This window comes from Leiobunum rupestre, chromosome 6 (genome assembly GCF_980474605.1).
Source record: "Leiobunum rupestre chromosome 6, qqLeiRupe1.1.hap1, whole genome shotgun sequence".
Lineage (NCBI taxonomy): Eukaryota > Metazoa > Arthropoda > Arachnida > Opiliones > Sclerosomatidae > Leiobunum > Leiobunum rupestre.
Window position 1 is genome coordinate 39,641,832 of NC_143389.1, and position 14,768 is coordinate 39,656,599.

Genomic DNA, 14,768 nt, shown 5'->3' on the forward strand with positions numbered 1-14,768 from the left:
ATTAATTTTAATTTAATACAAAATAATTAGCTATGGCGTATAGAATACTGACCAAAATGAGAGAAATAATTTAAAATTAGTGATTATGATTGTCACCATTGACAATATGATTTCCATTTGCGACAAAATTAAGACCACTTCCATTTTCTTTCGATAAAGGTAAAGATTCAATTCGGTAACCAACTGGGTTTTTGATAAGCCATCTATAAAAATCTTCGCCTGTAATCAATTTGCAAAATTTCATTACAAAACTAATTTAATATTCTGCACATTGCAACTTACACATTTGATCTAAATCAAATTTGGCTTTCCACCCCAGTTCTTTCTCGGCTAATGTACAGTCACCCCAAATAGCTGGAATATCACCCACCCTTCTGTCCACAATACGGTAAGCCACCTAAAAACATTTTGTTAGTTTTTCATTTTAGTGTTATGCCCATTTTTGAGATTTACCGTTTTTTCGCAAACTTTTTCAAAGGCATGTATAAGTTGTAATACTGAATACCCTCTACCAGTTCCCAAATTATAAACTTTGTAGCGAGGATTACTCTCCAGTTTTTTTAAGGCAGCAACATGACCAGTTGCTAAATCCATCACATGGATAAAATCTCTAACACCTAATAGATACAAGTTGTATCAACTTCATAATATATTGTTTAAATTTTTTATAACCATACCTGTGCCATCAACGGTGTCATAGTCGCCCCCAAAAATAACCAAATCGGGTTTTTTTCCAAGAGCAACTTCCCCAATGTATGGCATAAGATTTGTAAACGCCCTTGTAGGATCTTCGCCCAATATTCCAGATTCGTGGGCTCCGACGGGATTAAAATATCGTAATGAGATAATGTTCCATTGCTACAACAAATTAAACACGCGCTTTAGCAATTTTTAATTCCCCCGCCGTATTATGACGTCCATAACTAATCGTAAACCACGTGAATTTATTCAGCCAATAATAACGGTCTAATGAGTCTTACCATAAGTCTATGATAATTGTGAGATAAGTAAGAGATTTCCTATTTTTCACATTCAATATTTTTTGAGACCTATTTAAAAACACTTTAGTGGGTTTCTTTGACGTTTTTTCTATCGAATAATACAGGGCAGTTTTCTTTACGTTACTTCGCGAATAGCCCTCAGTAAATATTTCCGAAACATACATACTTTTGGTTAATATCATAGACTTATGTTCTTACTTTTTCGGCCCTACAGATATCTTCGAGCATTTGCTCAATGGCAAATTTTGTACGACCGTAAACGTTCGTTACGGCACCAATAGGGTGAGATTCGTTGATAGGGAGGTATTGAGGGTTCCCATAAACTACACAGGAACTACTGAAAACCATGTTGTAAATTCCATGCTCTTTCATAACCTGTATAAAAGACGTTCTTAGTTTGAAACAAGATCGAAGTATAAACCTTGCAAAGTAAGTCTTACTTCTAAGAGGTTTATAGTGCTGACCACATTGTTTTTGTAATATAAAAGGGGTTTTTGCATTGATTCCCCTACCGCTTTCATAGCGGCAAAATGGATGACATGATCGATTTTATGCTGAAATTAATAGGAACACCTTAATGTGTAATTCTGAACGTAAAATTTTCTAACTTACCTTGTCAAATATTCCCGAAATTAATTTTTTGTCCAAAAGATCGCCTTGATAAAACGTTACTGTTTTCCCCGTAATTTTTTCAACCCTTTTCAAACTTGGCGCTTCTCCGTCAAAACCTTTTCTCAGAGGGTGATAAATTATGGTTAGAAGGCGTGGCACTGCTTAAAATCGACGGTCTTATTACGCTACGTTATTTACCAGAAACCGCATTGATGAAGTTATCAATAACTATAACTTCATAATTTGCGTTTAAAAGTTCTACAACGGCGTGGCTTCCTATAAACCCCGCTCCTCCAGTAACGAACACGGTTTTTACAGCCTTCGCGGTGGACATACTTTCTCTATTCTGCATAAAAAAAAATACCGTGCGTCTATAAGTGAGAGTGATGCAAGAGAGTAAATTAAAGCACCAGATGAGAAGGCCAACAGGATGTTTAAGCGTCTACGTTCCTATAGGGGCAATCGCGGAACCCCATTTCGATATTTTCGCGAAAACGAAAATAATAAGGTCGACTGTTCATTGTTACAGCAGCTTTGCAAACGAAAGTTTTTTTCTACATAGGTAGGCTTTGCGTGTGACCGTTAAAAATTTTGTGATAGAGCGTTCTCAGCTTCTCAAATAACTACCTTTTACTGCATTTCAACGACCTTTCCTAAGTGAATAACCCCTATTCCAAGTGTTTTGCCTTAGCCGAGGTTCAAGGACAAATATTTCTCCACCGATAACTTTATCAGCGAGATGCTGATTTCCCATTACTTTCTCCCCCTTAGAAGAAGATTCTCTAAACAATTACCAGTTTGGATTTTTTTTGAGGGGGCGCACTTGCCCAAGACGCTTTCCCCAAGAAACGCTTTTGACATATCGCACGCTCTTCATCAGTATTTATCATTATTATTGAGAAAAAAAAAATAATTTTTATTCTGAAGTTTGGTTTAAGCATTGGAAATTAAAATAAGTGTATGCAAATTAAAAAGATAAATTAACATTAGTCAAAACGGGTTTCAAAATTAGCAAACTTTAAAAAAAAATTAAAAATTGGAATTCTCAAATTTAAATTTGATTACCAAACATCGTTTTAGTTTACTATTTCATAGTAATTAGTTAAGGGCATTCCACCCATTAGGAATAATTAAATTATAAGCTATAAAAAAGATTACCTCAGTCACAAAAAAAATCGGCTATGATGATTCGCTACCGTGAGGTGCACCTCTCTCCTACTGGGAGCATCAAAACTTCAAAAGACTCCTTCGAAATTTTTAACCATAGACGAAAGTAAACTCCTCCGGCGCCAAAGTTTACAGTGACGAAACGAGAAAAGTGCGTTTTAAAACTGGTTTCCTCAACTTAAGGGATTTTCAATAAAGTTTTCGCATACGTTCTGTAAAAATAAAAGGATCGTCTCATATCGAAACGCACTTTTTGAAAAATGGAACAAATATTAACGGCCAATTTACTTTCTTACATTTTCTACTTTTCTCATACATTCGATAAGGTTGGCCGTTATCGATCAAAGTTTTTGAAACGGCTGTTTTTTTTTCATCATTTGCGAATGAGTGTTAATCTTGTGAGAGGTTAAGTGTTGCTCTCTACGAAAAAGATTTTCTTGCAAATAATTAAGGCCTTATGGAGGCCCTTATTCCAGTGATAAACAAACTCCAAGATGTGTTTAATACGATAGGAACAGATGCGATTCAGTTACCTCAAATCGTTGTTGTTGGATCACAGGTGAGTGAGATATCTTTGACCTTTCAAAGGCTTAGGAAGCCGCCTAACCCTGTAATGTTGGCTTCTTCCAAATTAATATGACTAATGTATTTGAATTAGAGCTCTGGAAAGAGTTCGGTTCTCGAAAGCCTGGTTGGAAAGGATTTTCTTCCTCGTGGGGCTGGAATAGTAACTCGAAGGCCATTGATACTACAGCTAGTTTATGTCAGTAAAGATGATCAAACGCATCGCTCAGCTGAAGAAGGTATATGCTTTGTCTAAGATACTAAAGTATTATAATCAAAAACCTTGTTCGATTATTATTGCCAGGCACAATGGGACTTGAGGAATGGGGGAAGTTTCTACACACAAAGAATAAAATATTTACTAATTTCAATGAAATTAGGCAAGAAATCGAACAAGAAACGGATCGAATGGGTGGAAACAATAAAGTAATGTTGATAGAAACAAAGACTTCAAGCGCCTTTTAATTAACTTATTGACCGTTTGAATAGGGCATTTGTCCTGAACCGATTAATCTAAAAATATATTCAATTCATGTTGTAAATTTAACACTGGTTGATTTGCCAGGAATTACCAAAGTAATTGCAATTATTATCACACAATTTGTTATGTGACTAGGGGAAATGTAATGTTCATTGTTTACAGGTGCCAGTTGGCGATCAGCCAGAAGACATAGAAAATCAGATCAAAGATCTTCTTATAAAATATATAGCAAACCCTAATTCTATTATACTATCTGTTACTGCCGCCAACACGGATTTTGCAACTTCCGAGTCACTGAAACTGGCCCGAGAGGTTGATCCTGATGGTACAAGAGAATATTCATAGATTTTTCAAATGTTTGTAATTTAAATACAATCTTTCTTAGGAAGAAGAACCTTAGCTGTGATTACAAAACTAGATTTAATGGATGCTGGAACTGATGCCATGGATGTCTTGTGCGGCAGAGTTATTCCAGTGAAATTAGGCATAATTGGAGTTGTGAATCGGTCCCAACAAGATATAAATAACAAAAAGGTATATTTAAAAAAAAAGTGGTTAGTTGAAAACAATTATAATGTTCTTCGTTAATGCAGTCAATCGAAGATTGTTTAAAAGATGAAGGTTTATATCTTCAAAGAAAGTATCCAGCATTAGCCACCAGAAATGGAACACCATATTTAGCCAAAACGTTAAACAGAGTAATTACATTGCTTTTTCATAATTAATGTTTTGACCTGTGAAAATGTTTTGTTCCATTTTCTTTTAGCTTTTAATGCACCACATAAGAGACTGTTTGCCAGATTTAAAAACCCGTGTCAATGTGATGATATCGCAGTTTCATTCTTTGCTGAGCTCATACGGGGACTCAGTTGAGGATCAGGGACAAACCCTCCTTCAAATCATTACTAAATTTGCATCTGCCTATTGTTCTACCATTGAGGGAACAGCTCGTAACATTGAAACGACCGAGCTATGCGGAGGCGCTCGTATTTGCTATATATTTCATGAAACATTTGGAAGAACTCTAGACTCCATCCATCCATTAGCTGGTCTAACAACTCTCGATATTCTTACTGCCATCAGAAACGCTACTGTAATCCTTTTCGAGAATATCCAGTTAAATTTTGACCTGAAAAAATTGTTTAATTGCAAATAGGGTCCAAGACCGGCCTTGTTTGTTCCAGAAGTGTCATTTGAGTTATTGGTTAAAAGACAGATTCGAAGATTGGAAGAACCTAGTTTACGATGTGTGGAATTGGTTCACGAGGAAATGCAAAGAATAATTCAGCATTGTGGAACAGAAGTACAGGTAAATTAAAAACACTTAGAATTTTAATGTTAGTGTTTTGTAGTTATTTGCGATTTGGTTTATTTACAGCAAGAATTATTAAGGTTTCCTAAACTTCATGACAGAATTGTTGATGTGGTGACGCAATTATTACGTCGCAGACTGCCACCTACAAACTCAATGGTGGAGCATTTGGTGGCTATTGAGTTATCATACATAAATACCAAACATCCTGACTTTCATGATACAGCTTTAATTAGTACCCAGCTCAAAAACTGTGAACCAAAGTCTAAACCTAACCCAAGAGTTGACAATGGACCTCTCAACACTCAACCCAACATCAACATTGAAAAGAATGAGGTTGCTGAAAAAGTTGTAAACAAAGTAAGGTCATTGTTGTGTATTTTTATTTTTCACTAATTATTAAATGCGTGTTTTGTAGACTTCAAGTTTGCAACGCTTCAGTGGTTTGAGTGGAAGTGATTCAAATCTAGCTTCAGGATGGATTGCCAATTTAATAAGCAACACCAACAATAGTAACAACAGCAAAGGAGAGCAAAATGGAATCTCCAAAACTGCGGAAGAAAATGTACAAAATGGAATCCAACACAAAGTTCAAAGTCCGGTAAAACCAGTCAATCTATTACCAGAAGTGGTGAGTTGTCTTTAGTTCAGAGCCACATTAGCATGCTAGAATGCTGGTTTATTAAATTCTTGTATTGTCTAAAAAGGGGGTTGTTCTCTTTCATAACCTTATGATTTGAAATTCGTATTAAACACTCTAATCTAAAGAACATCACCCTCCTATTCCTTCTCTCTTTTGGAAGTAGTTAAATAATTTCCTTTTTTAACAAAAGGAGTACACTGTTTACATATTTTTATAATCTCAACAGCCCACGAATACGTCAAGAAAATTGTCAGCACGAGAGCAAAGAGACTGCGAAATTATAGGTTAGTTTTGGTATTATATGGACCACCTGATTTAGCATCCGATCTTATTTTCTTTTGATTTTTAGAAAAATTGATTCATTCGTACTTTTTGATCATTCGTAAGAGCATCCAAGACTCAGTGCCTAAAGCAATTATGCACTTTCTAGTCAACTTTGTCAAAGATAACCTTCAGAGCGAACTAGTAACGCACCTTTATAAGCACGACCATTTTTCCGAACTGTTAATGGAATCTGAACATGTTGCTGTTCGAAGGAGAGAAGCATCGGAGATGTTAAAAGTAAGCATTATTTTGTGATTTTATATTACATTTTAGGTGCTTGACTTTTATTTCTCATTTGAACAGGCTTTGCAAAGAGCAAGTCAAATCATTGGAGAAATTAGAGAAACTCACATGTGGTAGAAAATAATGTACAGGAATTGGGGAGAAAGAATGTTAGTTTCAGCCCTTCATTTGATTTACTATTTTAATTAGGATTAAGTTAACTGAGCTACAAAATTACAGCGAATTAGATACCCATAGAAAAGTTTATTTAATATTTTTAAATTGAATAACTTAAGTATACAAAATTTTAGAATCCCTGGAAACTTTTTAATCTTGAAAAAGTGCCATTAGAAACTAAATTGACAAAAAAAACTCTTACAACCCTTGTTCATGTTTCAAATAGTTGTTAATAATTAAACCCATTTATTCGCCAATTTAATGTTGCATAACAACTCTCTTAAAAGCTTTATTGTTATAGTCAGCTGAAGCTGCACATATTATTTTGAAAAGTAATTTAAACTCAATTTCTCACAAATTCATGTAAAATATTAGTGTTTCAGTGGAGCATAGCAATTTTAAGAGTTTCGCCTGTAACGTAGTTGTATTTCATAGTCTTTTTGAAAAAGGGAACCATTCTGGGGATTAATGAGAAATATTTATTAGCTAGCGTTTAGGCAAAATCTTTAATTTTTTAAACTCATCCCCTTAATTTGAAAGTTCAAGAATTGAAAAGCTAGCCGAGTATAATCACTCAAATTTGAGTTGCAGCAAGAAACTGACAAAATTGTGTGAATTGTAGCAAAATTTGACTTAGAAAATATACTTAGAACTATCCAAGTTAATTTAAGTCTTAGGGTCCATTAGGAAGAAGATTATTACAGTACTATATTTTAGTTTAACTTCTCTACTTCAGAGAGGAGTCAAGTGATAATAGTTTTTTTTTGATTTTAGTTGTCTTTCCTTTACAGTAAATAAATGAGTTTTTTTAATTGTGACTTTTTTATTCTAAAGTCAATTAAGAATGTTAGTAAGTTGCAGATGGAAAATATAGGTGGAATGCTCAAAATTCTATTGTTACAGTTGCGAATGCTTGCAGAAAAACAAATAGGCCTTAAACTATGTTTAAGACAACGCTACAAGTTAATTTTAATGCTACATCTTTATAGACTTATGGTAAATCATTTTCAAGCAAGTACTCCCATGTATGCAAGTAATAGGTTGTAAAAAAAGGGGGGAGTGAGGTGAGATTGGGTTTGAACAATAATGTATTTATACTTTGGTAGAATGACCATTTTGAGACGATCTGCATCTTGGTCTAAATTACTCATGGCAGGAGAGGGGAGGGAGTAAAATCGTCACCGACATACGCTTCGGAAGATGTAAGTATTAGGAACCAATGATGATTTCATTGTTTTAGGCGGAAGTAGTTAACTTTTTGAGCATGGGGGGGGAGGGGGAGGGTCTCAACAGTCATTAAGTATAAACGAAAGTAAATGAACCAAAGTTATCAGATTGCTATACTCCCCATGTTGGAGGCGTTTTCCTTATGAAGTTTCATTTTTACCTCGATTTGAAAATTTGCGCGCTTCTAGGCCGAAAAAAAACGTTTTTGTTTTTATGAAACAATTTTTTATGCATAGAAATAGCTATACCCACAATTCCCAAGTGCAATTTATCGCGTCAAAAGACGGGGATGGAAATTAGCTTTTATTTGACTCGATTTTATCATCATTTTCATCAGGAAAACGCCCTCCGATTCTGAGAGCTATTTCGAAAACTTTGGTTCATTTACTTTTGGTATAAATAAATACATTTTGGTACGAGTCAAGTTCAAAATCGGCGCCGAGTTTGGCGTACCGAGTCACGAGCGAAACGGCCGTAAACTAAACCACTAGTGACCTATCTATACTGTTGCCCCTCATAACATAACAAGAGAAGCACACGCCTGAGAATACAATTAAATGCTTCTGTTTATATAGTTTATTTCTCTTAAGTAGCCCGCAGAAGGAAATTTTGTCCCGCTAAGATTACGCTTCAGAACCTCAGTGACGTCATACCCTACTGACGATCTAGCCAAGTCGGGTTGCTGGGAGTCATTTTGGATGTCAATCGTTTTGGTCCTGTCAACTTGACATAAAAAAACCCGTGATGCGAATTTTTCGTATTTGAATTAGACGATTGATCTGTCCTCCCACCCTCCAGTTAATTTTGTCAAATTTAGCTTAAATATGGCCAAACTTGAGGGAAAGGTTGCACTTATTACAGGTAGATTTGAATTCTGAAGTACTATTCTGTGACCATGATATTGAGCTATAACTTATTCATTATTTACAGGTAGTAGTAGTGGAATAGGCAAGGACACTGCTGTGCATTTTGCCTCTTTGGGATGCAGTATAGCTATTACTGGTCGAAATGAAGCAAACTTACTTAAAACTGTGGAAGAATGCCAGCTAGTTAATGGTCTTCCTCTTGAAAAAATAACTCATATAGTAGCTGATTTATCCAAGGAAGAAGACACACTGCGTGTTTTGGATGTAACATTAGCCAGATTTGGAAGACTAGATATACTGATTAATAGCGCAGGAATTTTAAGTGCTGGAACTACAGCAAATACATCACTAAAATCTTATGATGAGATGATGAATATCAACTGTAGATCAGTTTTCCATTTAATGCAAATATGTATTCCCCACCTAATTAAAACTAAGGGAAACATGGTTAACGTGTCTAGTGTCACTGGTCTGAGGGCCTTTCCTGGTGTGGTGGCGTATAATATGAGTAAAGCTGCTCTAGATCAGCTAACAAGAACAGCAGCTCTTGAATTGGCAGCAGATGGAGTTAGAGTTAATGCGGTTAATCCTGGGGTTATTGTTACTGAGGTTCACAAGAGAGGAGGAATGAATGACGAGCAATACGCTGCCTTTTTGGAACATAGCAAAAGTACTCACGCAATGGGACGAGTTGGAACCACTTCCGAGGTTGCCAAGGCCATAAGTTTCTTAGCTTCCGAAGATGCATCCTTTATAACTGGAGTTACTTTGCCAATTGATGGTGGCCGCAGTATCATGTGCCCTAGATAAAGCTTCTTGCCTACTTTTAGAGGGAAAATAATTGTTCTTGTTTGTTTAATTGTTTATTGTTAGACATATCATTCAATAAAAATATTTTTTTGTTAATTTGTTCCTTTTTTTATTTTTTCAACGGGGACACATTTGAGCCCTACCCCCGTCAACAGGAATTGTAGCACCAGTAATGAATGAAGATTCATCACATGCCAGAAAAGCTATTGTCTGAGCAACTTCTTCCGGGGTTCCAGGTCTTCCCAAGGCGTGGGTCGTTTTACTTTTTTCTAAAAACTGCTTGTATTGCTCATCATTCAACCCACCCCTTTTCTGCAAGTTGGTGACAATGACACCAGGGTTCACTGAATTAACCCTGACACCATCAGCTGCTAATTCCAAGGCAGCAGTTCTTGTTAACTGATCCAAGGCACCTAGTGGTTAATTCCATTATTTATATTAATGAAACCAAATGATTATTTATTATTTATCATTACTTTTGCTCATATTATAGACGCAAACACCAGGAAAAGATCGTAGACCATTGACACTTGAGACATTGACTATGTTGCCCTTAGTTTTCTTGAGATGAGGAATGGCTAATTGTGTAAGATGAAACACTGAACGAACATTGGCATTCATAATTTCATCATATTTAGACAGGGTAGTTTCTTCTGTAGTACCCAGGCCAATAATTCCGGCGCAATTCACCAGAATGTTTAACCTGCCAAAATGTTCCAGCGTGTTAGTGACAATGGCTTTGGTGTCATCTTCCGTGTTCAAGTCTGCTACTTGGACCAAAATTTGTTTAGGTGTCAATCCCACGTTTTGGCACTGCTGAGCAGTTTCATTTAAATTTAATTCATTTCTCCCAGTCAAAGTCAGCCAACAACCTAACTTAGCAAACTGAATGGCAGTAGACTGTCCTATTCCTGAGCTCGCCCCAGTTATAATTGCAATTTTTCCAGCTAAGTTGTGTGCCATTGAAGATTGCTAAATGGTTCAGAAAAAAAAAGTATTCTTAAAGAAAATAATTCTCTTACAAAATATTAAATCTATGTAGATAAAGCAAAAGATTAGATAACTCTTTGTAAACGAAGGATGAGAGGGTTTTCAAATCTTATGTTTTGGCCTTGACAATCTAGGTGGCAGCTCGATCTTCACAGTACGGGAATGTGCCGCGAAAACTGCAGTGCTTCAATTGTATTTTAGAATCGTGGCTCCTGTTGGGACACCGTGGCCCGTGTATGATATTCAATGTTGTGTTTTTGTTAGGTTTTCACGTAAGTTTGCTATTATATTTTTTTCAGAATTTGTTTACATTTTTAATTATTTTTAATAGAAATTAATAATAATTGTGGTTGATGGCATCACCAAAATGGATTAACTGTTATGCGTACAATGACTGTTATTACACTAAGCCTTAGTAAAATGTTTGACTTTTATTCATGCGGGAATTTTGCGTTAATAAAATAACGTGAATAAAGATGAATTGGATGGGTGGAGCTCGCAGTCGTATTAGGCAAAAGGAAGAGAAAAGAAAACAGGACGAGTTTTTTGCTCGAATGCGTTTGGCGAAACAATTAAATGGACAAACCCCAACAGCCTTTACACCTGCCTCAATTTATTTTCAATCTAGAGAGTTTGCCTTAAATACGAAGCCTATCACCACTACCAGTGAGTTTTTAGGTTCTATAGTTTTTTAATTTTTGGTGCTGCTACCAAATGAATCAATTTCATTTCCTAAGATTCTACCTATTCAACATTTCAACCTCAAAATATGAACAGACATCGGCCAAGCAGTAGCTCAGGTAGTCAAAGTAAACCCTCTTCAATCTTATTTTCAAGTTCATCTGGATGTCCTAACCAAGGATTAGATGATAGATCAAACAGGCAACAGAGTTACAAGTCCAATCTCAAAAAAAGGTATGGTAAGAAGAATAAAAACTTAAAAAGTGAATGGAATATGTATATACTCTTACCTTTTGCTTAATTTCAGATCGCGTGCTGTTACTATGCCTGCAATTTATAATGTACCAGTATCTAATCTTGATCAATGGTGCCATGAAATTCATAATCAGAGAGAAGACAAACTTCTCAATTACACCGTTAAAAATCAGTCACACGCCTATGAAGTACACGAAGGTAAATGATCTAAATTTAATGTAAAATATACCTAAAACTACAAACAAATTTGGATAATTAATAGACCCTGAAGCTAGCCAATATTTGCTTGAAGACTTTCAAATTAATAGTTCGAAACTATCAAATGACTCTGGAGAAGACAGTCCATTTTTGTTCAAACCCAATATGAATAGTACTAATCGTACTTCGGAAAGAAATATACAAATATTTGATAGAGAAGTGTTGTCAAGGGATTTTTCATTTCATGATCGACAAGCAAGCCAAAGAGAGAAGCCATATATCTCTCCAAAATCACAACAGCGCAAATGTACAGCAAATTCTGACTTTTATTCACCAAAGTCTTCAGACTCTGAAATGCTTCACGAAGATGAACCAAAAGAAAATTACGAAGAACAACGAAGGTCAGATCTTCATATTAATTTAAAAAAAATTATTTTCATTTTTAAAAATGTTTTTATTATAGCTTTTCACACAGTTGCAATAAAACCGGTTCGTTTTCTTATTTAACACCATCTTCTTCAAGTTCATCCAAATGTACTTTACCTGGACTTCTGGTAAATGAAGAAAATGTATTTACTTCGCCAGTCGCATTTAATTTCGAAAGAAATAGTGAAGAACCCCTTAAGCGCGTTTCCACGCCCCCTAGGCGCGTTTCCACTCCAACTTGGCGCGTTTCCACTTCCGCTGGACGGGGTTCCACTCCGATAAAACCCATTTCCACTCCAACTAGGCGCGGTTCCACTTCCGCTGGACGGGGTTCCACTCCGATAAAACCCATTTCCACTCGAACTAGGCGCGGTTCCACTTCCCCTAGACGGGGTTTTACTCCAGCTTGGCCGGGTTCCACTCCGATAAAACCCATTTCCACTCCCCCTAGGCGCGTTTCCACTCCAACTTGGCGCGTTTCCACTTCCGCTGGACGGGGTTCCACTCCGATAAAACCCATTTCCACTCCAACTAGGCGCGGTTCCACTTCCGCTGGACGGGGTTCCACTCCGATAAAACCCATTTCCACTCGAACTAGGCGCGGTTCCACTTCCCCTAGACGGGGTTTTACTCCAGCTTGGCCGGGTTCCACTCCGATAAAACCCATTTCCACTCCCCCTAGGCGCGTTTCCACTCCAACTTGGCGCGTTTCCACTTCCGCTGGACGGGGTTCCACTCCGATAAAACCCATTTCCACTCCAACTAGGCGCGGTTCCACTTCCGCTGGACGGGGTTCCACTCCGATAAAACCCATTTCCACTCGAACTAGGCGCGGTTCCACTTCCCCTAGACGGGGTTTTACTCCAGCTTGGCCGGGTTCCACTCCGATAAAACCCATTTCCACTCCCCCTAGGCGCGTTTCCACTCCAACTTGGCGTGGTTCTACTTCCCCTAGGCGGGGTTTTACTCCAAGTAAGCGCGTTTCCACTCTACCTTGGCAGGGTTCCACTCCCCTTAATCCAATTTCCACTCCAACTAGGCGGGGTTCCACTCCCATTAAGCCCGTTTCCACTCCAACTAGGCGCGGTTCCACTTCCCCTAGACGGGGTTTTACTCCAGCTTGGCAGGGTTCCACTCCGATAAAACCAATTTCCACTCCCCCTAGTTGCGTTTCCACTTCAACTTGGCGTGGTTCTACTTCCCCTAGGCGGGGTTTTACTCCAAGTAAGCGCGTTTCCACTCTACCTTGGCAGGGTTCCACTCCCCTTAATCCAATTTCCACTCCAACTAGGCGGGGTTCCACTCCCATTAAGCCCGTTTCCACTCCAACTAGGAAGGGTTCCACTCCCCTTAAGCCTGTTTCCTGTGCACCTAGATGCGATTACACTCCCCCTAAGCGTGTTTCCAGTCCAGTTAATATTGTTGAAAGCCCTCAAAGAGTAAAAAACATCCCTCAAAATGAGGTAAATATAAAATTTTTAAATCAGCAATTGTATTTAAAGACAAAAGAATAATAACTATAAAATATTTTCTTAAACTTCCAGATTACTAAACATAAAGAAACAGAAGCCCTAAACGGAGTTAGCTGCTTTCCTACAGAGCAATATTGGGTATGGCTGTGGAAAGAAATTCAGGATCAACTTTTTTTTCAAGTCAAAAATATATCGAAACCAGATGGTAAACTGGAGCTCTCACTGTCTGAGTCATTTTCCTGCACAAATATCCAAAATGCTAGACAAACCAAAGAGGCGCAAACTGATCAAATTGAGACCAAAATCCCAGTTATTATTGATAAGGGTATTCAGGTAGATTCGGAAGATTTAAGATTGAACTTCCTTTTAAACCAGAAACTTTGGTATTCAGTTTGAAAGTCTTCTTTTTTTTGAGAACAAATTTATGGTGTCTGCACCAAAACAGTCTGTTACTTCTTGTTTGTATTTAAGTACATTATTTTATTCTTAGAGAAACTGCTAAGTACAAGGTATAAATTATATCCATTTTAAAGCGTTTGTAATCCTACCCATTTTATAACATATTCCAATAAACACGTTTATTTATAACACTAGAACCGAATTATATTCCTGGCTATGGCAAGAAGTCATATGCAAATGACTTTCTAAATTGCATTTTGTTGTTAGTTTATGAAACCATAATTGAACAGCATCTTCAAATTGAGACTTTGATTCTTCAGGATAGCTAAAGCTGTATAGTAAATACTGAAAGGGAATTACGCAGTTTACATTAATTTTCTGCGCTATTTCTTGGTCAATTTTTAGAAATATCTTTTGATTAATCAATGCGGGTATGGTAGAATTTTTGTCATCACGCGATGCTGTCAAAACAACGGGATAACCTAACAAAATCCCCCAAATTAGCGTTAACGACCACTCTGGTTCTATCTCTAAATGGTAAATCTCCGGCTTTGTAGTTTGTCTTTCACTTAACTCCGCAAATTGGCTACTCATTGTTTCAATTACACGTTTGTACATTGTCAAGTTGGGTACATTTACGTTATCAAAACTAAAAAATGTATCTGAGAAATTAGACGCTGCCAAGGTATTTAAATTATCTCTAGCAGAATCGAAACAAATAACGAACACATCATCGAGCAATGTTAGGATGTTTAAGTTCTTCCGCGTTAGCATGGGTTCGTCCTGGTCAAAGCTGGAAAGTACTTCTTCCAAAAACATTTTAGCCTCTTCAGGTGTAATTTTCGAATCATCCCACATGTAAGCGGGTTTCAAATTTAATGCCAAAGATGTAATTCCGACACGCACTTTTTTCCGCCACTTTTGCGAGTGTTTTTTCCCCA

General features: G+C 37.0%; 5 protein-coding genes across 9 annotated transcripts; 3 read left to right on the forward strand and 2 right to left on the reverse strand.

Moving 5' to 3' along the window:
• Window positions 1-6: 6 nt before the first annotated feature.
• LOC149940898 (UDP-glucose 4-epimerase-like) lies at window positions 7-2,970 on the reverse strand. Its single transcript, XM_090177991.1, has 9 exons — window positions 2,772-2,970; window positions 1,812-1,959; window positions 1,614-1,729; window positions 1,442-1,555; window positions 1,200-1,376; window positions 678-858; window positions 454-617; window positions 283-397; window positions 7-219 (listed from the first exon to the last, which is right to left on the reverse strand). Exons 2-9 carry the CDS (start codon window positions 1,945-1,947, stop codon window positions 77-79), a joined length of 1,146 nt encoding a protein of 381 aa, XP_090034117.1. The 5' UTR covers window positions 1,948-1,959; window positions 2,772-2,970; the 3' UTR covers window positions 7-76.
• Window positions 2,971-3,151: 181 nt separating this feature from the next.
• Drp1 (dynamin related protein 1) lies at window positions 3,152-7,289 on the forward strand. The gene is made up of 14 exons (XM_090177990.1): window positions 3,152-3,339; window positions 3,439-3,583; window positions 3,649-3,770; window positions 3,834-3,920; window positions 3,988-4,150; window positions 4,211-4,359; window positions 4,419-4,523; window positions 4,592-4,918; window positions 4,982-5,134; window positions 5,204-5,497; window positions 5,556-5,768; window positions 6,007-6,064; window positions 6,130-6,341; window positions 6,408-7,289. The coding sequence occupies exons 1-14, from the start codon at window positions 3,238-3,240 to the stop codon at window positions 6,462-6,464; spliced, it is 2,187 nt and encodes a 728-aa protein (XP_090034116.1). The 5' UTR covers window positions 3,152-3,237; the 3' UTR covers window positions 6,465-7,289.
• A 1,093-nt stretch (window positions 7,290-8,382) lies between these two features.
• LOC149940900 (uncharacterized) lies at window positions 8,383-9,502 on the forward strand. The gene is made up of 2 exons (XM_090177541.1): window positions 8,383-8,591; window positions 8,661-9,502. Exons 1-2 carry the CDS (start codon window positions 8,555-8,557, stop codon window positions 9,404-9,406), a joined length of 783 nt encoding a protein of 260 aa, XP_090033667.1. The 5' UTR covers window positions 8,383-8,554; the 3' UTR covers window positions 9,407-9,502.
• Window positions 9,444-10,556, reverse strand: LOC149940901 (uncharacterized). The gene is made up of 3 exons (XM_090177540.1): window positions 10,471-10,556; window positions 9,883-10,378; window positions 9,444-9,819 (listed from the first exon to the last, which is right to left on the reverse strand). Exons 2-3 carry the CDS (start codon window positions 10,367-10,369, stop codon window positions 9,524-9,526), a joined length of 783 nt encoding a protein of 260 aa, XP_090033666.1. The 5' UTR covers window positions 10,370-10,378; window positions 10,471-10,556; the 3' UTR covers window positions 9,444-9,523.
• On the forward strand, window positions 10,314-14,018 carry LOC149940902 (uncharacterized). Of its 5 annotated transcripts, XM_090177534.1 has the most exons (8): window positions 10,314-10,400; window positions 10,531-10,668; window positions 10,728-11,062; window positions 11,134-11,311; window positions 11,385-11,530; window positions 11,595-11,931; window positions 11,994-13,419; window positions 13,501-14,018. In XM_090177534.1, the coding sequence occupies exons 3-8, from the start codon at window positions 10,873-10,875 to the stop codon at window positions 13,822-13,824; spliced, it is 2,601 nt and encodes an 866-aa protein (XP_090033660.1). In that variant the 5' UTR covers window positions 10,314-10,400; window positions 10,531-10,668; window positions 10,728-10,872; the 3' UTR covers window positions 13,825-14,018. The 5 variants fall into 5 exon arrangements, with proteins under 5 accessions (XP_090033660.1, XP_090033659.1, XP_090033662.1 ...); XM_090177533.1 differs by having other exon boundaries at window positions 10,368-10,668; XM_090177536.1 differs by having other exon boundaries at window positions 10,368-10,668; window positions 11,994-12,084.
• The last annotated feature ends 750 nt before the right edge of the window (window positions 14,019-14,768 follow it).